Raw genomic sequence first — 24,567 nt, forward strand, 5'->3', positions numbered from 1 at the left:
TTTGCTACATTTACGGCACATAACTGCACATTCAACACTACTTCCTCAAGTTGTTAAACATCAAATATGCTCTTGGTCCATTAACATTATGTTTGATATTTCTAAATAATTAAAAAATATAGATTTCTAAGGCACAATATACCTATAAGATATTTAACAATATGAACATTGTCCTAGTTCTATATTGGTGGCACAGGTATGTCATTTTTGCCACTGGTGCTTGAAAATAGTCTTCATCCTTATTGGCCTGCTGCTAAAAACTTAAAATCAAATGCACTTCGTACCATATTGGGGTTCAAATTCATAAATACTTTAATCTTTTTACACCTGGAAGGAACTTGAAATCACAATGTCTGGTTTTGTGTACACACAGGTTTTTATTAACTGCACAAATAATAAAGACGATCTGAATTTAGCTTACTAATAACCCAACATTTTATTTCAGCTTAGCGCATTGGTCTTGGATACGATCTGGTTGATCAAAATGTTTAGTCAACCCGAGAACTTCAATCAATATGAAGGAATTTTTGCCAATGATTATGTTACACACAGAAACTAAAAATAAATATTAAATAACTTCATTCTGGAAATAATAACAGGGTGGTAGAATTCATGACTTTTGTTTATGGTAACATTAAGTTACTGTTAACGTTACTTGCTAATTTTCGTTATTTTTCTCAATATTTGAAAAATAAACATGTACCATGTTCTAGGTAACTATTTGCCAATTTCTTTGGTATATAACTTACTATTGTTGCTCTTACTTTTCCCGTTATGCTTGCAGCAGCAATATTTTGATGAAAATATGTTTTACAAGAATATCCAGGAAAAGTACAAGAGATGCATTGGAAAAATATGTACCATGATTTGAATGGGAAAATATTTACCTAGAACATGTATCATGTGCTTTATTCAAATATTGAAAGATATAATGAAAATTAACAAATACCATAAACAGTGACCCAGTGCCATGTGATCATCCACCCTGTAATAATCTACATATGAAAATAGGAGTCTAATCTTCGTATCTTTGGAAAATTAACTTTTTAAACACACTTCAAATTTTCTTCAGTATCCACATTTTGGGTTTATGTTTCCAGAAGAAGAATGGCAGCTTATTTCTGTCAATATGTAACCCATCAAATCCTTCCACTGTGTCTATTACAATATGGCTATTTTCATAATATTTTAAGTTAGTAGAATTTCCAATTATAAGATGAGAATATGACATCATTTCTGACCCCCCTGGCACCAAGTCTTCAGTTTTATTATATCTGAAAATGAAAAACAAAATTGTATAAAGTATGCCAGTAAATGAATACATATATATATATATAAATCCAATAACACTAAAAGTCAGTACAAACCCTAGACAGAGTGCTCGATGGTATCCCAGAGCTGTATGTATGGATTTATATTCAATCAACACATTATATATATATATATACCAAATTAGATAGAAATTATAACATTACAAAGTTTGATTGGGTAGGAAGTTATAAGCTAAGAGACACACTCTTGAATCTAATCCTTGAACAAACCGGTACTAAGCAATAAGTGTAAGGCTTCTTCTTGAAGGAAACAAAGGCTTGCCCCAAACTGGGTTTGAGCCCCCAATATAAGCTATCGTAAGATAATTAGTCCAACACAATAAAATTCACTATTTCTTGGAAGAGTTATAAACTTTTCTTCTCTGCCCATTAGATACTTATCAGATTATGTCCCATGAAATAGGTTATCAAATCTAAAGCAGTCAACGTAAAGATTTATGCTATTTTTATGTTCAAAATACTTAAAATTATTGCCATTGGACAAAAAGCCTGTCAAAATTATTTGTAACATGTCAAATCATGCCAAGATAACACTTATACCATTAGTAATAAGGTAGAAATATGATGATAAAAGGAATAAAACATACAAAATGTCACATGGACGGGAAATATACATTGTATACACATTACTGACACTTGGTGTGTTTCTTTAAAGTCTTGACCTTTAGGGATTAGGGGGTTGGGGGAGGATCCCTGTGATATAGATTTGCTTGTCTTCTGTCTGTAGACAAACAATGTAGACTGACAATACAGTCATCCATGTGTTAAGGACACCTTTTCTAGTCTTATTTTTCAATTAAGAGGAATGTACCTTTAAAGCTGCACGCCTCCAGAAAGGCCAAAATATTTCAAGAAATTCAATCTTTAGAAAAATGTATAAAGATCTTAAGAAAGTAAAAAGATTCAATATTCAATTAATTATTTTCATGTTATGTGCGATTAATGACTGATTGTAGTATCAATCACTTTAATTCTACTGCGTTTCTTACGCAGTTATAGGTATTTATGTATATTTTAACCTCTTTTTTTGTAATTTACTTGGATTGTAAGTGTGGTTTGTTATGCGTAAATTACTTTCTTTGTTCACTTCACAATATTTTACTTTTAAATACATTTTCAAAATTTCCATGAAAATTAGCAGGAATCTGGAGGCATGCTGCTTTAATGTTTTTGAAACAGATTTCAAATAAGGAACTTACATCCAATCGAGATACATTTGACCAAATCTTGTTATTCCTGTCTGTGCCGCGGCCACATCAATATGTACATGTACAGCTGGAAATGAAAAATCAATTTAACACAATTGGTAATATGACCTTTAACCTCATCCAATCGAATGTCATTCTAATGAAAGGTTATCTAACATATTATTTGCAAATAGCACATCCAGCATTCTTGTATTGAAACTGATTCAAAATTCGATTTTAATCATAAATGATTTACGAGTAAAAATTTAATAATAAGTTTTCATGTATGTTATACATAATAGATTTTAGGCAGTACTGACCTTGACCCAGGACGCCTTTGTTAATTAAGGTAAAATTTATGATATACAAAGCTATGACAAACTTAACGAAAGAAGTTCATGTGATTTATTTCTGATACAAAAATCAAAAACAACCATAAAAATGCCACTTTTAGTTTTACTTTGAACCTACGGTAGTAATTAAATGAACTCCAATGCTTGGAAAAAAGCTTTGATAATATATACATGTACTTGGCTTTTTTTAAGGCATTGAGTTCACAGTGTCATAAAATTGGGTATTTGGTAAAGTAGGCTGACAGTTGTGATGCCCTAAATCTTATATAAGCTCTTGCATTTAAACCTAATGATCGTGTACTGTGCATTATCTTGATTAAAATCTACCTGATGTTGGTGCTTCGATCTCATGAAATCTCCGCAATGCCTCGCCACCTGGATAGTTCCGATACGATGTATACAGAAATATCCCCGACGTTAAAATGTTGCCACAAATATGGAGCAGTGCACCAAATGCCAGCAACTTTCTAAGTAAAGATTTGTTCCTGTTGATCCATCTGAAATAAATAAAATGTTTGTTAATTTTTTCTTTTTTTTAAAATAATATTCTGTTTTTGGTAACTGATTCACAGTCTACTTTACCCTTTCATGTTCCGAACTGTAAATTGACTGATTACTGTACAGGGTCGGCAAAATCTGATTTTGACTTACTTGTCTGTCAATTAAATATAGGAAAGTCTTGAAAGTTTCCACTTGTCCGCACAAGCTGTGGGACAAAATGGGCAATACTGACAATTTTGCCGCCCATGCTGTAACACAGTGTACTTGCCTTAAACATTTCATATATATGATGGAGGCTTAATTTTCACATTATGTATAAAGTTGAAGAATTGAATTATTATAAAAACACACTTTTTGGATGAAAATGAACAATTATTATAAAAATAATATCTTTTTCTCAGCCTTAAACCAAAGTTAAGATAAATTGCCAAAAGAAATCCATATTCATATTCCAAACGCTATATTTCAGACAGGTATAATTAATATACCAGTATTGTAGGAAACATACATGATTCTGTGAATGGGACATGTATACCGGAGTCATAATGCAACAAAAAGTGGTAGTACATGTAAAATTTCATCTCAAAACTAAAAAAGGGTGAAAGCTGTTAAATTGGTACGTTAGTTTCACACATTGATGTGGCATTCATGTAAAAGTGGTCTTTGCATATAAGATATAATATCAAAATTAGGTTTAATTTGTAAAGTAAAAAATATACAGATTTTATGCGAGAAAAGAAAAAGCTATCTGTTTATAGAATTTTTTTTAGAGAGGCAAAAAGCTTGTTTGTTGAATTTTTACTCCAGATCACTGAATTAAGCCACATTGAATTTACCAGAGCACAGTTCGAACAACTGTAGAAAGGATTTCAATTCAACCACAACGAAAGCGACCTGCACCATCCAAGGAATCGAAACCGGATCGCATGATTCACAGTTGAGCTAAACGGACGGCTGAGACAAAAAGCTATCAGTTTTACAGGAATTATACTGAAGGATTTTTGCACAAGAGCTTTTAATATAACTCAAGATATCCTTCAATGTAAAACTCTAACAATATAATGCAGTGTACTTATATACCAATTGTTGAGTTGACAATATTTCCTCTGAGTGCCATGTGATATTAAGATAAAATGTGATATTTAAAATAAAATACATTGTATAAATCAACTTTTTAAACATTATGTAGCTTGATGCTACGCTATTGAGGTATCAAAAAGTAAAATTATGCCTAAATAAAGTAAATATACATTTTTTTCCAATGCAAAACTACTATTATGTAATATAATTAAATGCTATGTATATAAGAGCTTTATATATCAAAATCTGTACCAAGCCATTAACTAGAAACCATAAATAACAATTGTGACTTAATTCAATTTGTTTCGCTATATTGTCGCTATATTATCAAAGAAAATTCAAGAGAAAAAAGTCAGAGTATAACAAAAAAATAGATCAAACAGTTAACCTCTAAATTATGGGGAAAGTGTAATCTGCTTTTGTTTTTAACCATAATATAATGCTGATTAAACATGTCATCTTTTATAAGCCACTAATTAAAACTTGAGGGAACAATAATTAAATATACTGGCATGCGAGCAGTTCCCGTACAAAAATCGTAGTTACTTAAACATTATTTTTTTTTACGCTCACTCACCAAAATTTGAATGTTACATATCAATATTCGGCTCGTCACACAAATCATGGAAATTCCATCATGTTCTAAACATAGAATAACCCTTAGTTATGAGGCCTCATATGGGGTACAGAAATTATCCATTATTTTGTATGAAGAGAAGTAGTTCCCGTACATAAAATTTAACCCATTATAATTATACAATTTTATTATATCGGACCTATTTTTCATTTATAATTGTTGAACAGACCATTTTCTAAGAGATAAATAGATGTAATTCAGGAAATAGAAAGTAGACTAAACGAGTGTATCTATTACCCGGTACCGTTACCCCCCAACGCATTCACATGCGATGGCATGCTTGTATACATGATATTTTAAGCATCAAAGCCATAAAATTATTTTATATAGTAATATTGGTCAAAATTCTGATAATTAAACAAGTTTTCATCACATTGCCTTCTTATCTGTAAACAGGTGGTATTAGTGGAAACCCCTTAAACATGCCTCACGTGTAAGTATGTTTGCGCATGCGCGCAAGGACGGAATCCCCCAGATAAAACAAGGTCACGTTTTGACAACGCACAGGTGAAAGTGATTTAAAATGAGACTTTTTATACGTACTGCCGAACTGACACTTAGATTTTGTCTCGTTTATGTATCTGCTTGATTTGAAATGAATTTTTGAAGAATGCATGTAAAAATCAAGCGTTTAAATGAAAAATACGGGTACTGCTTCTGTACGGGAACTGCTCGCATGCCAGTACTCTTTTTATAGCATATCTTGTATAAAATCAGATAATTCTAATCTAGAAAGTAAGTCCTTAATTATGTCCACACATGAAAGAGAAGAGATGTGCTTGAAGTATTGATTATAATTTTTTCTCTTTGTTTTTAGATCATATTTTCTGCTTTTAAAATTGATGACTTCAAAAAAAAGAACATTTCTACATTTTTTTATCAAAAACTCTGGGGAACTTACAGTTAAGGTAGAAGCAAGCAGTCTGGTAGAAACATTAAATTTGATTCGCCTGTTTGATCTAACTTTTAATGAGCAAGTTTGATATTACTTTCCAATTGGAACAATTTGATATTACTTTCCATGAGCCAGTGTTATCTTATCATAAGTGAGCCATTTTTTATCTAACTTTCCATGAAAAACTTACATTGATCAAACTTTCTATGAAACAGTTTGATCTTACTTCCCACCATCCAAAACTTAAGATAATGAATCAAGTGGAACAAACAATCAACACAGGTTCACTGATGTTTTGAATCTCACAAATCTTGATCTGGGTTATAAAATATCCAACCAACTAGTTTGATCCAATTTCCCATGAACCAGTTTGATCTAACTTCTCATTAAACAGATTGTTATAATTTCTCATGAACCATTGTGATCTATTTTCCCATGAACCAGTTATATGTAATTTCCCATGAACCAGTGTAATCTAATCTCCCATGAACCAATGTGATCTAACTACCCATGAACCAGTTTGATCTTATTTCTCATGAACCAATTTGATCTAATTTCCGATGAACCAGTAATTGATCTATTTTCCCATGAACCAGTTTGATCTAATGTCCCATGAACCAATTTGATCTTATTTCCCAAGAACCAGTTTGATCTAATTTCGCATGAACCAATTGGATCTTATTTCCCATGAACTAGCAATTGATCTAATTTCCCATGAACCAGTTTGATCTAATTTCCCATGAACCAGTTTGATCTTATTTCCCATGGACCAGTCTGATCTAATTTCCCATGAACCAGTTTGATCTAATTTCCCATGAACCAATTTGATCTTATTTCCCATGAACCAGTTTGATCTAATTTCCCATGAACCAGTTTGATCTAATTTCCCATGAACCAGTTTGATCTAATTTCCCATGAACCAATTTGATTTAATTTCCCATGAACCAGTTTGATCTAATTTACTATGGACCAGATTGATCAAATTTACCCTGGACCAGATTGATCAAATTCCTCATGAACCAGTTTGATATAACTCCCTATGAACAAGTGTAATCTAAAGTATAATTCTGATTCTGGTAAATAAGTGCAGGTTTTCTTTAACTTCTGCATAAATGATTGGAATTCGCAATTTAGAAGGCAATGTTTTGTGTGCAAGACTCATGTCACTGAGTCAAAGGTCACAGCAGGGGCTTGGACTTTGTGTATTATGATATTAATGCAGTTTTTTTTATATCTACAATGTATTTCAAAACTCATAACTTTACTAACATAATTTTATTTTTAAAAGTCATTCTTTTCATATTTGGTAAAGTCTATAAGACATGAAAGTATTGCCTTTCATCTAACATATAAACACCATAAAATATAACATAATAGACTGCCTACTACAAGTCCATTAGAGAGCATCCTTTTTATATGGACAGATGTTTAGTTCATAGGTAGTGAGTTTTTCCACTTTGTTTTGAAGAAGTGTGACGGAAACATACTTTTTAGTTAACTTGATTGTCTCCTTTTTGTATAAGTTCACCATTTGCATCGGGCAAAGATTACAAAAAATTTATGAATTTTAAGAGATAGAAAGAGAGGCAATTTTAATCATTTTGCTATAGCCGAAAATTCGTTTTAAGCGAGTACGTATTAAGCGATGTGATTTAATATAAAATAAAGAAGGAATCGGTAGGGGGTTTCAAATTTAGTTCGCTATTAACGGTAATTTGTTATAAGCGAGTTCATTATAGGTGGAGTCGACTGTAGGTCACCATGTCCCTTTGGGCAGGGCAAAATTTGACCCTAAGGTTTTAATTTAAACAATCTTGATACAGGTTAACCATGAAAATCTATGACTCCTGTGCAAGGCCAATTTTGACCCAAGGGCTGTAATTTGAACAATCTTGGTAACAATCCACTACACTATGTTTCATGCCAAATATCTAATCTTTAGTCTATGTCAATTTAGATCTAAAGATTTTTATAGAGTTTTTATTACATACAAATAAGAAAAACGTATGACCCCTCCTGGTGCAGGGCCAATTTTGACACAAGAGGCAAAATTTGAACAACTTTGGTAGAGCACCAATATATGATATTTTATAATACTGAACGTATGTAACGTCACTTTTCATTGGATACTCATGATGTTTATATAGTTTTATATACATGGCTGCTGTCAATTTATGAAGATGTCTCACTTTTTTCTCTAAAAAAAGGTAGTTTGCTGTATTGTAAATTTATTATGAATATTGACCTGACATGTTATATGACCATATATAAATGTTTTTTTTTGCAATATAAACCTCACCTAGTGCCTCGGATTATATTTCATAACAAACATATAGGAACTTATAACCTGTCAAAAATCTTTATAACTAATAATATACCAAATATTAAAGCTCTATTAGCCTTGTATTTTCAGACAAGAAGAATTTTTAGTTTTTACTATATGTAGATAGTGAAAATTAATGACCCTTGGGGCGGGGTCAATTTTGACCCCATGGCTATAATTTGAACAATTTTTGTAGAAGTTTACCAGACAATGCCTTATGCAAAATATCTAACTAGGCATTGTGAGTCTTTACAAAAAGATTTTTTCCTTTTTTTTCATTTTAATTCCTTCTGGTTGCCATAGCAACCAGATTTCTGCATGGAATAAAATTATTTGAACAAATTTGGAAATCCTTCCCCCTAGGAACAATCCTGCCAAGTTTAGTTGCAATTGGACTTGTGGTTTTTCACAAGAAGGCTTTTTTAAGTTCACTACCGTATATCATCTATATAACAACACACACACAGGTGAATTGCTATATGCCACCAGATAGAAATCATAATATTACTTCTACATATCTTTAATTACAAGTATAAATGTTGCTGCAATGCAGCAATTGAGAAGCTCCGCGCAAAAAAATGCGCTCATTACAGATACCTTACCAAATTATCCCTACGCACAGGTCATGTTATATTCAGATTAAGTACTATTTTAGATTTTTTCCGAATGTTTTGTAAACCAATTTTTTGCATAATTATACTTATCTTATGCACTGTCCATAATTAAAAACAGGGGAAAGATATTTAATATCTTTCACTGATGCCTACCTGGTAAGGTAAGTAATTCCATTGAATACAAACAAGACTTACAAGACTTGTAAATGTTATGTGACATGACTGTACTGTGTTCTGTTTGTGTTACTACTGTAGTCAGTAACATAAGATGATAAGAATATCAAAGTCTGTTTTTTTATTATTATAATTGTAACAAATATACAAATAGTAAGATAAGGGACTAATATTATAATATAGTAATATTACATGCATTTTTTCATGTCATATTAAAAAAAAATGGTTTCTTTCAATACTGAAAGTAGAACACACTATGGAATGAAAAAATGGGATGAATTTCAAAAAGACCAAATTGAGGATTTTTTTGTCTGTTATACACGCGTTACATGGTGATACAGTATCTATCAATATAATAGAAGACTGTTTCCTGAATTTAAGGCAGGTACTAACGTTACATCATGTTCGTGCGAGTCAAAGATATAAAAGCTATTTGACATTGGTGATATATAAAAAACTATTGTTAATTGACTTATTGGGAGATCAATATACTTTTTTGTTGAACTGCTTTCCGGTTCTCATTCATTAATATGACATGTTGCGAATCACCGAAGGGGAAACCAATATAGAAATCGAAAGGAGTTCTTGAATGCGGATTTATTTTTAGCTGTAAATCGAAGGAATTAATTGATCAAATCCGGGCCCATGGACAAACAAAATAGTAAACACAAATAGTGGCGCGGAGCAATAACCACTGAAAATATAAAGATTTTTTAACCAGTGGTCTGTGCTGATCATTATCGGTTTTAATTTCTTGAAATATGATTATTTCATGGAAAGACAACATTTTTTTCTTAAAATTGTTCAGGTTATTTTCTTCCGAGAGTAATTTATTGCTTTATAGATATGATAATGTTAAACCAAGCCTTGGTAAACACTTAAAACAGGTTTATCGATATTGTTAGTTAGATGTGGACTTTGGATTAACATTTCATATATAAATATACAACTGTGCAATGAAATGGGATGTTGTTTTGTTTTTGTCAACCGTAGTCGGGTGAACCTTTGCACATAACTTAGCAATAATTGGAGGTGATAATTGTACATAGACAGGAATAAGTTAAGTAAAACTAGAGAACTGTGATAAAGTGTTGCTGGAAATTATATTGTTTAAAATGACTCTGAAACAAAATTGGTGAATAGATCAGTTCAGATAAAATATCTACAAAATGGCTTCTGGTAAACAAATAGATACAGATATTCTGTCAGATGCAATATTTGATGTATTATGTTCAATGTGTAAAAATAAAGGAAAAAACACTGAAGGTGAAAAATTCTGTGTAGACTGTAAGGATTATTTTTGTATAGCCTGTGTTCAAGTACATGGTCAAGTGCCTCTGTGTGCTGATCACAAGGTGTTGGATAAATCTCAAGTTAAGTCAGTAACCGGTAAAGGTCTGCCGAGGGCACCAACAGAGAGATGTGACAGACACAGTCATAAACATATTGATATGTACTGTCAGAACCATGATAATGTTGGCTGTTCTACATGCATGGCAGTTGATCACAGGTAAAACTTATTATTATATATAAACATAGATTATTTTTTTCAATTAAAGTGACATTATGCTCATTTTTTCCTGAACTTATTATTTTTTCACATGATACACTGTTATAATGGTGATTGTTAGAAATTGTTCAGCATAAAACATAAATCTGCCATAAATAAAAAAAAGACTGCCCCACTTGTAAGAATATTCATAAAATTTTACTGTAGATATATTTTTTTAAACGAGTTAATGTCTTCCCACAGCGAGACACCGAAGTGTAACATATTTCAATGAACAGTGTATTTATAAACCTGTTGCCGTGGTTTAATTGTCTACATGTAAATGTCAAATAGAGACACGCTGATAGTGTGTAAGCGTTTATTTTTTGTGGAGAAGAGAATTTGTTGTTTTGAAGGGAGTTTTGTTGATTTTGTTGAAGTAGAGAAAAGCAGAATCCCTAAAGAAAGCTCAACACGGCAAAATTGTAAAATGTTGCAGGCTCGGTTTGATTGAGCCTGTTCATTGACGGTACTGGAAAGTGCAAGTTACCGTCCACGCCCCCTACCACCGGCTTAAGCAGAATTCAACATTTAAACACAAAATGGTCAAATTTTGAGTTTAGAAACATCCGTAGATGTTTTCATACGGCGGTTATCATGGACCCTTCAATGTGACACATTAGTGTCATTCCATGAAAAGCAGCGTATGATCCCCAAGTAAAAGAATGCGTGTGCCCTAAACGATAAAACAATGGGCGGAACAAAATAAAATGGAATTTTTAAAGGGGATCTGAGGTTATGAAGCCTTCATATCACAGACAAGACGTCAAAAGACACATTTAAAAAGCAGGCAACATATCCTTAGGGTGATTATACAGTATTTAAGTAGGAATACTGGAACCACCCAAGTTGAAAAAGGCAAAATACAAGAAACGTCGTGCTGAACAATCTTCAAGGATTGAAAATATAACATCATTGATTAAATGTACGGGGAGACGTTTTACAGCCACCACACGGCACAAATAACACGGATGTGACAATGGTTGAATTTAATTGTGGTGATCTTAATTGATCAGGGTTTATTGGTTGTAATTAGTTGTTTTTGTCGTTGAGTTATATCTGTTTGTGAAGATATACTTGGTTGATTTTGGTTGAATGTTTGGAGTGATTTGTCTTGTCAAGGTTCTTTTAGTTGATGCTTTGTTTTTGGGGATATCTGTAAATATTGGATGCTTTAGTTGCTTTTCTAATGCTGATTAGATTTTGTGAAGTTAATATTGTTGATTGAATGTTTCTGGTTTATATTGTATCTAAGAGTTGTAAAAATATTCATTTTTTTGTGTTCTTCAATTTTGTGGTGATTTTATTGTTTTGTTTGATCATTAGTTGTTTAGAGCTTTGGCTCGCCAGGTGTCTAGTATTGTTTCATATAAGAGACGTGTACGTGAAAAGATATTTCGTGTAAGTGGCTTATAAATGATGTGTATTTGTTTTGGGTGTAAGTAATAATCAGAGTTCTTTGTTTTGGGTGTAAATAATCAGAGTTTGTTGTTTTAAGGTAGACGATGGGTAATGCATTACCTCCACTTTGAAGAGTATTCAAATAGGCTAGAATCACTTGCCAACTACATTGAAATTGAGGGGCGTGGGTTCAAACCCCAGAAGGGGCAACTTTTTTTTTCTTTCTTTTTTTCTTTTTTACATTATTTATGTATCTCTCTGATCCCTTATGGAAGAAAAAAGGATTTGATTTAAATTATATAATTATTGTAGGTATTTACTTGCTAAATAATGCCAAAATTTATAGCAAATATGATACCAGATATTTTCAAAGTTTAATAAAATAAAAACTACACGGTAAAAGTATTTAATATTTTGCATGAACAACCAATATACCTTTAAGAAAATTTGGGCAAACTTTGAAAACAGCCCATCATTATGGTAAATTTTAGGAATATTTTGAATAAAGCATCTTAGATAGGGAAATTGTAAAATAAGGGTTTAAAGTGGGCGGGGTAGGGTTACATTTCTATACATATTTAGAACATTTTGTTTAGAAACAAACATTTTGCTTGTGTAATTTGTTACCTGAATGTTATTATTTGTTTCTCAACAATGAGCAATAGAAAAACATTTTTTTTAAATGATGATATTACAGATTATTTAGAGTTTCCTCATTTCTGAAAAAAAGCCCTTCTAATGGCAAAGTCTTAGTTCTGAAATATATCCATAACTCATAAACCACACGGTAAATTTTATTTAAATTTTGCATACAGGTGACCTTGAAGACATATAACTGTCCTATGTTGTCAATTTTACAGTTCCTTATGGTGCCCATTACCCATGGTCTACCTTAAGGTATATATGGATTTGAGATGAAAAAAAGAAGATAAAAGTACCTAAAAAAATTGTGTTAACTTAACAATTACATGCTAGTTTTCCAACTGAGAATATTTCAATTGTATGTCAGGCGGTGCTGCCGGGCCCCCATATCTTGGAAATTGGTTCTAGTATTTATTACTAAATCTTTCCTTAGATTAAATTACATCAAGGCAGTCATTCTCTTGACAATTTGGGGGCTCGTCCGGGGTATTCTTTTTGAGTTGGAATCTTTTCTGTCAAAATATTGTTTGTTAAACTTTGATAAAAGTTTTTGTTAAACCTTAGACCATTTTCGATCTGTTGGTAAAAATAAAGCAGTCTGAAACAGCTGTTGGTTGAAAATCGATAAACCTGCATGTAGTTTTATACAAGTAAACTCTCTGTACAATAGAGTTTAATGAAGAAAAACGGTGACAGATTGTGTAAATTGAAGAATTAATTGTATTTAGCAGGAGGGCATCCTTGGTTGAAAACTGTTTATACGGTGATAGATTTACGTGGTTTTGGAGAGAATTTGTTGTGATAGTTTGAATCAATGTATTAATAAGTTTATATTAATGATAAAGATATAGCTTATAATTTGTTAGTTAGTTGATAAAAGTTTATTACCGATGTCCAGTGGGTGATTTTTCATAAATGTGTATGTAATAGTTGAATAGTTTTTACCGCAGGTGCCCAGCTGGTTGTTTTCATAAAGTTTACATAGTTGGTAAACACTAAAAGAAGATTACTATCGGTGCCCTGGTTGTTACTGTTAATACAAGTTCATTGCCCGGTAGGTGGAGTAATAAGTGTTTACTCAACGGGTTTCGTAGAAGTTGATTATTTTATTAAATAGTAATCCATTACTAAGCAATTATGGATTATGAGAAATGGGTATCATTGGGTGAGAGGCTTGGGTTGAAAGACGGGGATTTGCATGATTTTGTTCAAAAGAAAGAATCAGAATATCTTGAAAGAGAAGAAAGAAATATTAAACGTGAAAAAGATAAACGAACGGCGATTTGAGGCCGAGCGTAAAGCAAAAGAAGCTGAACGTGAGGCATAGTGTTAAGAAAAAGAAGCTGAACGTGAGGCCGAGCGTTTAGAAAAAAAGCTGAACGCGAGAAAGAGCGACGGCGTTTTGAGGCCGAGCGTCTAGAAAAAGAAGTCGAACGTGAGGAAAAGAAACGTTTATTTCATGCTGAAGTAGAGATGAAAATGAAAGAGCAAGAGATAGAATTGATGGAGTTAAAAATCGAGGCTGGGGATCGCATTGATACCCCACCTTACACCGGTTTGAGGCCAAGTTTGACAAAATTCGAAGAGTCAAAAGATGACATAGATGCTTATATAGAGCGTTTTGAAAGTTTCTCCATTAGTCAAGGATGGAAAGAAGAGATGGGCAATAAGCTTAAGTTCGTTATTAACGGGGTCTTGAAGTTTACACTAGTATGCCCCCTGAGCAAGCATCAGACTATCAAGAAATAAAAACAGCAGTTTTGAAAAGATAGCAATTAACAGAGGACAGTTTCAGAACTAAATTTAGAGAATGTAAGCCGGAACAAGGGGAGACTGTAAACTAATTTATGTTTCGCTTAGATAGGTACTTTAGTAGATGGACAGAAATGGTCGACGCTGCTGATACAGTAGATAAATTAAAAGATCTTATTATTAGAGAGCTATTTGTCAAAGTTTGTTCAACAGTTTGTTTGTTTCATTTTACGCCTTTTTCCAACAGTATTTCAGTCATATAGGCGGGTAGTTTCCTAACCATCGTTCCTGGGGAGTTACACCAGTACTAGACTACCTTCCTCCGCGCTAAACTACCAAAGCATCTCCCGGGGATCGAACCCACGCCAGAGAGGTAACTGGAGAGCTAGCTCTTTTTCTCAAGGAACGAAGGCCAAAGGATCGTAGAGATTTCATCTCTTTGGCTGAACAATACTTAGAGGCTCATTGCGGTACAATTACAAATAGTAAAAGCTCAAAGATTGCCACCACTTCAAATAAATCACCAATACGCTTAAATCAAGGTACTCTATCGAAACCAGTACAGCACTATCACAGAGAAAACATATGGGGCTGCTGCAATGTCATATGGAGGGCAAAATAGAAATTACTTTAAAACAAATCGGGATTCTTCACTAAGGAACTGACGTAGAAGGCCTGGAGAAAATAGACGTGATTGTAGATCCGATGATAAGAAAGTATCGGGGTTATGTTATGTCAAGTTCTTATGATGGTTGTATTGAAGAGGGGAAACTTAAATTAGCCAATGGTAATTATGTGCCTGTCATTACAAGTAGCTGTACAATTGAATCATTAGAAGGCGAACGTTCTTAGAGACACTGGTTGCGAGTTAGCATTAGTTAGAAAGAAGTTGGTGGAAGAAGATCAAATGTTGAATAAAAATTGTGTCATGATAGCAATAGATGGTCGGGCCAGGTTAGTACCCATGGCAAAGATAGACATTGATACACTTTATTATAAGGGTTTATTAGAAGCCAGCAATTTGTGACTTAGTCTTGGGTAATATTCATGGTGTACTTGATAAGCCAAATGAGAAGTGGGTTAGCCGAGAAGAAACAAACATAGCTGCTGTTGTTACTAGAGCACATGCAGAAAAAGAGAATATGTCAATGAAACCTCTTAAAGTTCCAACGGTCGAAGAAATAACGGATGATGTTCTTAAGACGATAATACGTTACAGCGCTTGTGGCAGTATGCTAGAGAAAATGAGATAATGAAAACAAAAAGTGGTAACAGATTCAGATGTGAAGTAGGAAAAGATGCGTTGTATAGAATATTTGAGGCGGTGAAAGGTGATTTGAAGTCTGAAACAAGACAAATAGTCGTTCCTAGTAAATATCACAAAAGAGTTATTTCATTAACTCATGAATCTATAGTGGATGGGCATGTCTGTACGCAAGCCTTTAGACAGGATACAGTCTAGATTTCACTGGCCATGTATTTCTAGTGATATACCTAGATTTTGTCGTTCCTGTGACATTTGTCAGAAGACGGTGCCCAGGGGTAGACTTCAGAAAGCTCCTATAGGTAAAAGACCTATTATTGACACTCCGTTTCAGAGAATTGCGGTTGATTTGATAGGGCCAATAACGCTTGTATCGGAAAAGGGAAGTACAGTAAACTCTGCTTACAACGAACTCATTGGGACATTTAAAATCTGTTCCTTATATCCGGAGTTCCTTGTATCAGGACATTTTATAGCGAACAAATTCACACATAACGAACTGATTGTTTAACATCGTCCACCATTTTGAAGAGCATCTGTTTAAGATAAATTAGTCATTTATTGCTCGTACTTTTTGGAATTTAAAATCCTTTGCTATTTCACCCTTTCTCAATTTCTCATAAAATATTGTATTTTGTTCCTATCTCAGTGCTTTTCGTTTTTTTTATTGAATATATTGAATATATTCAATGTATATTTTAAGCGTGACTTTTACTTATGAAAGATATAGATTTCTTTTCATTTCAATCAAGCGTACTTTGTAGTTTTCATTGGATTAGCAAGGAATAGCATGCGTGATTATGTTGAAAACCGATTATAAATGATCATAATTATTTTACTCGAGAAAAGAAATAATAGAATAAAAGAAATAACGTTACAAGAACTCATGCTAAAAATAACCTTAATAGAAAACTATTACATACTGGTATACAAATTCATTTTCACAGATACAACAATAAACGGCAAGTTCGGCCGAGTTTTAATACGTGCCAATGAAAACGAAAGTTGAAAATGTTCGTTATTACGGTTCGTTATAAAAGTGTAATTTTCTGAACTTTTAAATAAATTGGGACTAAGAAAGGAGTTCCTTATAAGCGTTCATTCCTAATAACCGTGTTCGCTGTAACAGTATATTTTTATATGAAATAAAGAAGGGCAAAATTCGGGTCAAAAATAATTGTTCCTTATAACCGGAAGTTCACTATAACCGTGTTCGCTACAAGTGAAGTTTACTGTTCGCTTCAAGTGAAGTTAACTGTAGGTACATATTAACTGTAGTTGATTATGCTACACGTTACCCAGAAGATGTTGCTTTACCAAGAATTGAGACTGAAAATATAACCGAAGCATTGTTAGATATTTTTGCAAGAGTAGGATTCCCATCGGAAATACTTAGTGATAGGGGTAGTTAGTTCACGTCACAACTTATAAAAGAAGTTTATAGACTTGTATCCCTCAAACAGTTGTTTACTACCCCTAACAATCCAAAATTCAATGGTCTTTGTGATAGAATGAATGAATGAATGTTATTTTAAAAAGAATGTTGAAGAAAATGTGCCAAGAAAGACCTAAGGATTGGGACAGATATTTGTCTGCGGTTCTCTTTGCATACAGAGAAGTCCCTCAGTCAAGTACAGGGTTCTCACCATTTGAACTACTATATGGCAGAACTGTTAGAGATCCCATGCAAGCACTAAAAGAATTATGGACAGAGACAGAAGTACCAGAGATACGTAATACGTATAAGTACGTCTTGATTTGAGAAATAGGTTAGAACAAACATGCAAGATTGCTCGAGAGAATCTCAGCAACTCACAAGAAGAGTATAAACGTCATTATGATAAGAAAACACGACCAAGTAGGAGACAAAGTTTTATTGCTCCTGCCTTCAATGGAAAGGTCCATTTGTTGTAAGTGAAGCAGTTAAGAAGTTTGACTACAAAGTAAAAGAAGGTGATAGAATTAGGATGTACCACATAAATCTTCTGAAGAAATACGAAGAACGAGAGGATAGAATTTGTGCGAGTGTAGCTGTAAAAGAAGCCGAAAATAATGATGATAAAGGGATTGTTGATGATGAAAATCTTTTAGAAATAGTAGATACACAGGGTGAAGCGACGTACAGAGATGTAAATGTTATTGATAAATTTAAACTTGAACAAAAATCAGAAGTAAATGCGATGCTTCAAGAATTAGAGGATATTTTCACTGACGTTCCTGGAACTACAGATCTTGAATTTCACAAGATTGTGTTGACTGACAAAACGCCAATTTGTGTTAGACAATATACGATACCATATGCAAAAAGGACAGCGGTAGAGGATGAAATCAAGAAAATGCTTGAATGTGGTATCATTGAACCAGTAAATTCTGATTATAATTCTCCAATTGTTTTGGTGAAGAAAAATAATAATACAAACCGCTTTTGTATTGACTTCGGACGACTCAACTCTGTAACAATGTTTGATAGAGAACCAATGGGTAATGTTAGGGATGTGATGGCAAAGCTCAAAGATAAGTTCTTCACGAAATTGGATTTGACCAAAGGATTTCGGCAAATACCTATTGAAGCAAAGTCAAGACATCTAACAGCATTTTCTACAACACAGGACAGTTAACAATTCAGAAAGAGGCCATTTGGAATGGTCAATTCTGGTGCAACATTTAATAGAATTACGCGGAAGCTGCTTTTCGGAGTGAATGACACTGATAATTATGTAAACGATGTGCTTGGACATACAGTAACATGGGAGAGACATATGAAGATGATGAGATAGTTGTTCAAAAGAATACGAGAAGCAAAGATCACAGTTAAACCTTCTAAATGTATGATTGGATTTGAAAGTATACCATTTACTGGTCATGTTGTTGGCAAAGGTCAAATGCAAATAGAAGATGACAAATTGAGTAAAATTAGAAACACTATGCGACCAGAGTCAAAGAAGCAACTGAAATCATTTCTTAGTTTAACTGAATACTATGGAAAATTCATTGCTTCATTTGCAGAAATTACTGCACCATTGACAGATCTTACGAAGAAGGGACAGCCAAATAAAATCATATGGAAACCAGAACATGAAAAGGCCTTTACGACATTAAGGCAAGTATTGACACAATCACCAATACTACGACTTCCTGACTTTTCAAAGTCGTTTGTTTTGCAATGTGATGCTACAGACACCGGAGTTGGAGTTGCACATCTTCAACAGTTTGATGATGGTCTGCTTTCAATAGCTTACGCGAGTAAGATATTGTTAAATTGAGATTGGAACTACTCGGTTTTCGAAAGGGAATGTCTTGCAATGGTTTTCGGAATAAAGAAATTCAACAAATATTTGTATGGCAAAGAATTTGAGCTTGATAAGGATAAGCTTGATAAGCTCCTTTAACATATATTTAGAAGTGTAAAGTTGAAAGTGCCTGCATAATGAGATGGGCATTGTTTCTACAGAACTATATGTTTAGAATAGTAGCTGTGAAAGAAAAGGACAACGTGTGTGCAGTTACCTAGTAGACTTGATACCTTAAAAGGGACATTGTAGATTATTCATATTGTTTGAAAACAGTGAAGTGTTTTCTTGAGAAGGGGTTGTCAGAATAATCATACAGTTTTACTGTAAATATATATTCTTTTAAACGAGTTAATGTCTTCCCACAGCGATACACCGAAGTGTATCATATTTCAATGAACAGTGTATTTATAAACCTGTTGCTGTGGTTTAATTTTCTACATGTAAATGTCAAATAGAAATATGCGGGTTTTTGGAGAGATTTTACATAAGTTTAGGAGAGACACGCTGATAGTGTGCAGCATTTTTGTTTGTGGAGAAGAGAATTTGTTGTTTTAAAGAAAGTTTTGTTGATTTGTTGAAGTTGGTTCAATTTAATTGTGGTGATCTTAATTGATCAGGGTTTATTGGTTGTAATTAGTTGTTTTGGTCGTTGAGTTATATTTGTTTGTGAAGATATACTTGGTTGATTTTGGTTGAATGTTTGGAGTGATTTGTCTTGTCAAGGTTCTATTAGTTGATGCTTTGTTTCTGAGGATATCTGTAAATATTGGGTGCTTTAGTTTGCTTATCTAACGCCGATTAGATTTTGTAAAGTTAATATTGTTGGTTGAATGTTGGTAGTTTATATTGTATCTTACAGTTGTAAAAATATTCATATTTTGTGTTTTTCAATTTTGTGGTGATTTTATTGTTTTGTTTGATCATTAGTTGTTTAGAGCTTGGGCTCGCCATGTGTCTAGTAGCAAATTAGTCAAATCGGCCCCAAGTCAGATCGGCCCCAAGTCAAATCGGCCCCAAAATTAGTCAAATCGGCCTCAAATTAGTCAAATCGGCCACACAACAATTTTAAAAAGTCAAATCGGCCCCAAAACTTGTCAAATCGGCCCTGAAACTAGTCAAATGGGCCTCAAAACTTATTTGTTGGTTATTGAAAATGACTTATAATTGTATAGACTGTGGAAGTGTTAAGTGTTCGTATAAGTGGCTGATAATTGATGTGTATTTGTTTTGGGTGTAAGTAATGATCAGAGTTCTTTGTTTTGGATGTAAACAATAATCAGAGTTTGTTGTTTAAAGGTATATATGGATTTGAGATAAAAAAGATAAAAATACCTAAAAAGATAGTGTTAACTAAACAATTACATGCTAGTTTTCCAACTGAGAATATTTCAATTTTATGTCAGGCGGTGCTGCCGGGCCCACATATCTTGGAAATTGGTTCTAGTATTTATTACAAAATCTTTCTTTAGATTAAATAACATCAAGACAGTCACCACTCTCTTTATAATTTGAATGTAACAGTTAAATTTCGATGGATATGTTTATACCCTTGGATGGACATAATGTCACTTTAATATACGGAATGTTTAATAGGTACTTAAAAGTCTTAAAATAATATTGTATCTTAAATACTTATATGTAGAAAAGTATAAAATATTTAATATTACCTCCTCAGTCATTTCATAGCCTTATATTCACATACTGTCTTAACTTATTTTTCAGATTATGCAAGGACACTTTCTACATACCAGCATTTATCCAAAATAATACTTACCAAGTAGCGTCTAGACAAATTCAAACAAAACTCGAGGAAATAGCCAAGACCCTTGCTAAACAAGCTGATCGATTTAAAAAGGATAAACAAAGGCTGCTAAAGAGGAAAGCAGAAATACTGGCTGATATTAGAAAATTCCGACAAGAAATCAATGACCATCTTGACAAGCTGGAGAAAAGTTCTATTGATGAGATAGAATATAAAGTCAAAAGTCTTGAAGACAAGGTAGAAGATGGTCTCAAACAGCTTCAAACCAACAAGTCCAGGATTACATCAGCTAATGATAAATTAGCATCTTCAAACACAAATAAAGCTGAAGTGTTTGTACATGTTAAGATGGCAGAGGATGCTGCAAATGTTGCCAACAAATATTTAGAAGATGCAAAATTTAAAAGTAATGTGGAACACATAGATTTTCAACCTGATAGAACAATTCTTACACAACTTAAGCAAAAGAAGACCCTAGGCATACTATCAGAAAAACCTACAAAGACTTCTGTTAATTTATTTCAGATTAAAGGAAATCAATTATATAACGTAAAAGTTAAGTCTGATAAAACAAATTGTCATATTACCAGTGCCTGCTGTATGGAAGATGGTACAATAATTCTAGCTGATTACAACAACAAGAAACTGAAACGGTTACACAGTCATAACTATACTGTCACAGACTATTGTGATCTACATGGAGGACCATTGCAAGTGTGTATGATCAATAACACACAAGTAGCAGTAACTGTAAAATCACAAAAATCGGTTCATTTCATTTCTTTTAGTGGAAAAATGAAAACAACAGACAAGATTAAAACTGATTTTGAATGTCATGGTCTTGCATATGCAAACAATAATTTATATATTTCAGACGATAAGACATCAGTATATATGTATACATTGTCTGGTAGGAAGCTTAAACAGTTCAGTAAGGATCAATCAGGACATACCCTGTTCTCTGACATACGCAGACTAGCTGTTAGTAAAGATGCTACTAGGATTTATGTTGCTGACTATGATAATGGACTGATAGTACTTGACAACAATGGTCAGGTTATTACATCATTTAATGATATACAATTAGAGGGGGCTAACTGTTGCTATCTCAGTGAAGCAGGCACTGTGCTGGTATCTGGAAAAGTCTCCAATAACGTTTTACAGTTTACATCTGATGGTGAGCTGATAGGAGAGATTATAAAAGCTGATAGTCGAAAAAGGCAAATAAGATCAGTCTGTAGTAATCAACAAATGACTAAGATGTATATAAGCAGATATGGATCTGACAACATTGAAGTGTATGATATCTGATCTTTTAAGTAAATAAATGAAGCACTATCAATAAAAATAATATTTAAAGAATATCCTGATTTATATGTAAAATTCAATATTTAAACATAAAATGTAAGAAGAAAAACATAGTAACTTAAATAATTTGATTGTGACAAGTTTATACATGTTCAATATGTTATGATACTACTTAAGTTTAATTCATTGTAAATAGTCATGAATTATTTTGTAGAAATTTATTTGATTTATCATATACATTCTATTCTTGCATTATGATTTATATCAAGATTTATAATTTTTTTTAAATTGTATGTTGTGTAAATGAGACTGTCTTTATGAGTGAAATAAATGTAGAATTTAAACGCATCTTTCTTTATTTGGATTTCATTTCTATGACTTAGGTGCTTTCCTCCTTTTAAATTACACGCAAAGTGTACTGTAATTATCACAATTGTCTAAATACACCATGTCTGTTAGAAAATTTTCACAAGTGTGGACAGTCAATGAGTTGATCAGAATTAGTCTGGCTTCGAATAATAGTTGTGAAATACTTTCATAAATGTATAATCTGGACAAAATTTTACTTCGAAAAATAGGAGGTATTCGGGTAATGCATTTTGAATAATATGTTCGAATTTACATTAATTTATATAGAGTAATAATTCGGACCGCATAACTACTATGAATAATATCGAGTATTCGAATAAAGGATTGTTGAATATAACCGGGGTCAGACTGTAAATAAAACTCAAAGGCCCATTACGCCTAAAAGCGGATGTTATTTTTCAAAAGAGGTTTACCGATTCACTCAGTTATGAAAATAAAAATAAAATAATGTTAACAGTTTTATGACACTTCACAGAGTCATGGTGTTTTGATTTTGGAAAAATATAATTTAGCAAGTGATTCCAATGAATTGTGATGAAGTTGAACAATATTCAACTTACCAATACTTGATCAAATATATAAACATGTAAATGCAAGAACTTGACCTTGAATACAGTGACCCCCAAACTCCATCAAAACTTAAAGGACCACCTTAGGTATGTTCCTTGTAAACTTATGACATTGGTAAATAATACAAAGGCTGTATAAAAACGTGTAAACAAGAGGGCCAAGATGACCCTAGATTGCTCACCTCACCCATCATTTCATTGTAGGTCAAGCGATATCAAAAATATTAGAAGTAGGCCATCTTATATCAAAATACAAATTATCATTAAAGAACTACACCCTTGACTCAAATTTTAAATTTATATGTCAAAAAATATGAAAGTATGTCAAATTATATCAAAAATATCAAAAGTAGGTTAGATAATATCAATTTCAACTCGGCATCAGAAATTACACCCTTTGTCCCAATTTCATGTCTGTATGTCAAAAAGCAAGAAAGTAGATCAAATGATATCAATAATATCAAAAGTGTGTCAGCTGATATCAAAATTCTGTAGGCATCAGAAATTACACCCATGGTCCAAATTTCAAGTCTGTACATCAAAAAAAAACAAAAAAAGTACGTCAAGTGATATCAAAAATGTCAAAAGCAGGTCAGCCAATATCAAAATTCGATTTTACATCAGAAATTACACCCCTGGTCCAAATTTTAAAACTATACTTAAAAAAGAGAAACTAAGTCAAACGATATAATTAATATCCAAAGTAGGTCAGTTGTTATCAAAATTCAATTCTGTATTAGAAATTAGAAGTCAGTTTGATGGTAATTGAGTCAAAAATGTGATCCCTTGAGAGTTAACAGCTTTTTCAATAGTTGGGTGGTGTGACCTAGTTTTTGACACTTGGTGACTCACATTCGAACTTGTCCCGGAAATCATCAAAATAAACTTTCAGATTGATTTCAAAACAACACAGGATAAGTTTTAAGCTGTATATAATGATGACCAACCTTTCAACTGTCACAAGTCATCATCAGGGTTATAAAATATCCCACCATTCTGTATGATCTACTGTAAATCCGGTATTATTCGCAATGTTCTAATTTTCCCTATTATTCGCGAATCGGTTGCTTTGCGAATTAATGATTCTGTGTAAATTTCATAGCATAACATACATTATTCAAAAATACATCCGATAACAAAGTAATGTCTGAATTGTAATCAAGTTTGATAATAAATACTATAACTTATTTCAAAGTAATTAATGCGTGCAATGTTTTATTTACATAATAATAAAGGACTGGTATTAAATATATGAAGGTTTACTATCAGATTTTTCCTTTTTTCCCCTCATGAATTATTATTATTATGACCCAACACAAAAAATAACATTTTTTCGACAATTCGACAATATCAATAAATTATGCACTTTACAGATAAATGTGAACATATATTGTTAAGATAACAATAAATTAACTGTAAAATAGATAATAGTCTATTTTGGCACAGTATTTCAAGTACTATAAACAAGTATATATTACATCTTTTTTTAAAAACATCTGTTTTTTTCCTCAAAATTTTAATACTCTATTAACAAAAAATAACCAAATATGTTAAAGGATTCAA

At 32.6% G+C, this 24,567-nt stretch overlaps 2 protein-coding genes across 2 annotated transcripts; one reads left to right on the forward strand and one right to left on the reverse strand.

The window, feature by feature from the left end:
- Positions 1–943: 943 nt before the first annotated feature.
- LOC132745947 (dol-P-Man:Man(7)GlcNAc(2)-PP-Dol alpha-1,6-mannosyltransferase-like) lies at positions 944–7,515 on the reverse strand. The gene is made up of 4 exons (XM_060735331.1): positions 7,472–7,515; positions 3,199–3,368; positions 2,531–2,606; positions 944–1,274 (listed from the first exon to the last, which is right to left on the reverse strand). The coding sequence occupies exons 1-4, from the start codon at positions 7,513–7,515 to the stop codon at positions 1,058–1,060; spliced, it is 507 nt and encodes a 168-aa protein (XP_060591314.1). The 3' UTR covers positions 944–1,057.
- Positions 7,516–9,777: 2,262 nt separating this feature from the next.
- On the forward strand, positions 9,778–22,397 carry LOC132744183 (uncharacterized). Its single transcript, XM_060733169.1, has 2 exons — positions 9,778–10,605; positions 20,719–22,397. Exons 1-2 carry the CDS (start codon positions 10,265–10,267, stop codon positions 22,067–22,069), a joined length of 1,692 nt encoding a protein of 563 aa, XP_060589152.1. The 5' UTR covers positions 9,778–10,264; the 3' UTR covers positions 22,070–22,397.
- Positions 22,398–24,567: the final 2,170 nt, after the last annotated feature.

Source organism: Ruditapes philippinarum, unplaced genomic scaffold (assembly GCF_026571515.1).
Source record: "Ruditapes philippinarum isolate M1 unplaced genomic scaffold, ASM2657151v2 ctg1911_1_1_1_1, whole genome shotgun sequence".
In the NCBI taxonomy this organism is placed as follows: Eukaryota; Metazoa; Mollusca; class Bivalvia; order Venerida; family Veneridae; genus Ruditapes; species Ruditapes philippinarum.

Bases quoted from the DNA above. Each gene is read 5' to 3' on its own strand.
- LOC132745947 (XM_060735331.1), bottom strand. From the start codon at position 7,515: ATGGTGAACTTATACAAAAAGGAGACAATCAAGTTAACTAAAAA. The intron at 2,607-3,198 runs GTAGATTTTAAT...TTTCATTTCCAG, and splicing joins GATCGAAGCACCAACATCAG to CTGTACATGTACATATTGAT. The intron at 1,275-2,530 runs GTAAGTTCCTTA...TTTCATTTTCAG, and splicing joins CAAATGTATCTCGATTGGAT to ATATAATAAAACTGAAGACT.
- LOC132744183 (XM_060733169.1), top strand. From the start codon at position 10,265: ATGGCTTCTGGTAAACAAATAGATACAGATATTCTGTCAGATGCAATA. The intron at 10,606-20,718 runs GTAAAACTTATT...CTTATTTTTCAG, and splicing joins TGCATGGCAGTTGATCACAG to ATTATGCAAGGACACTTTCT.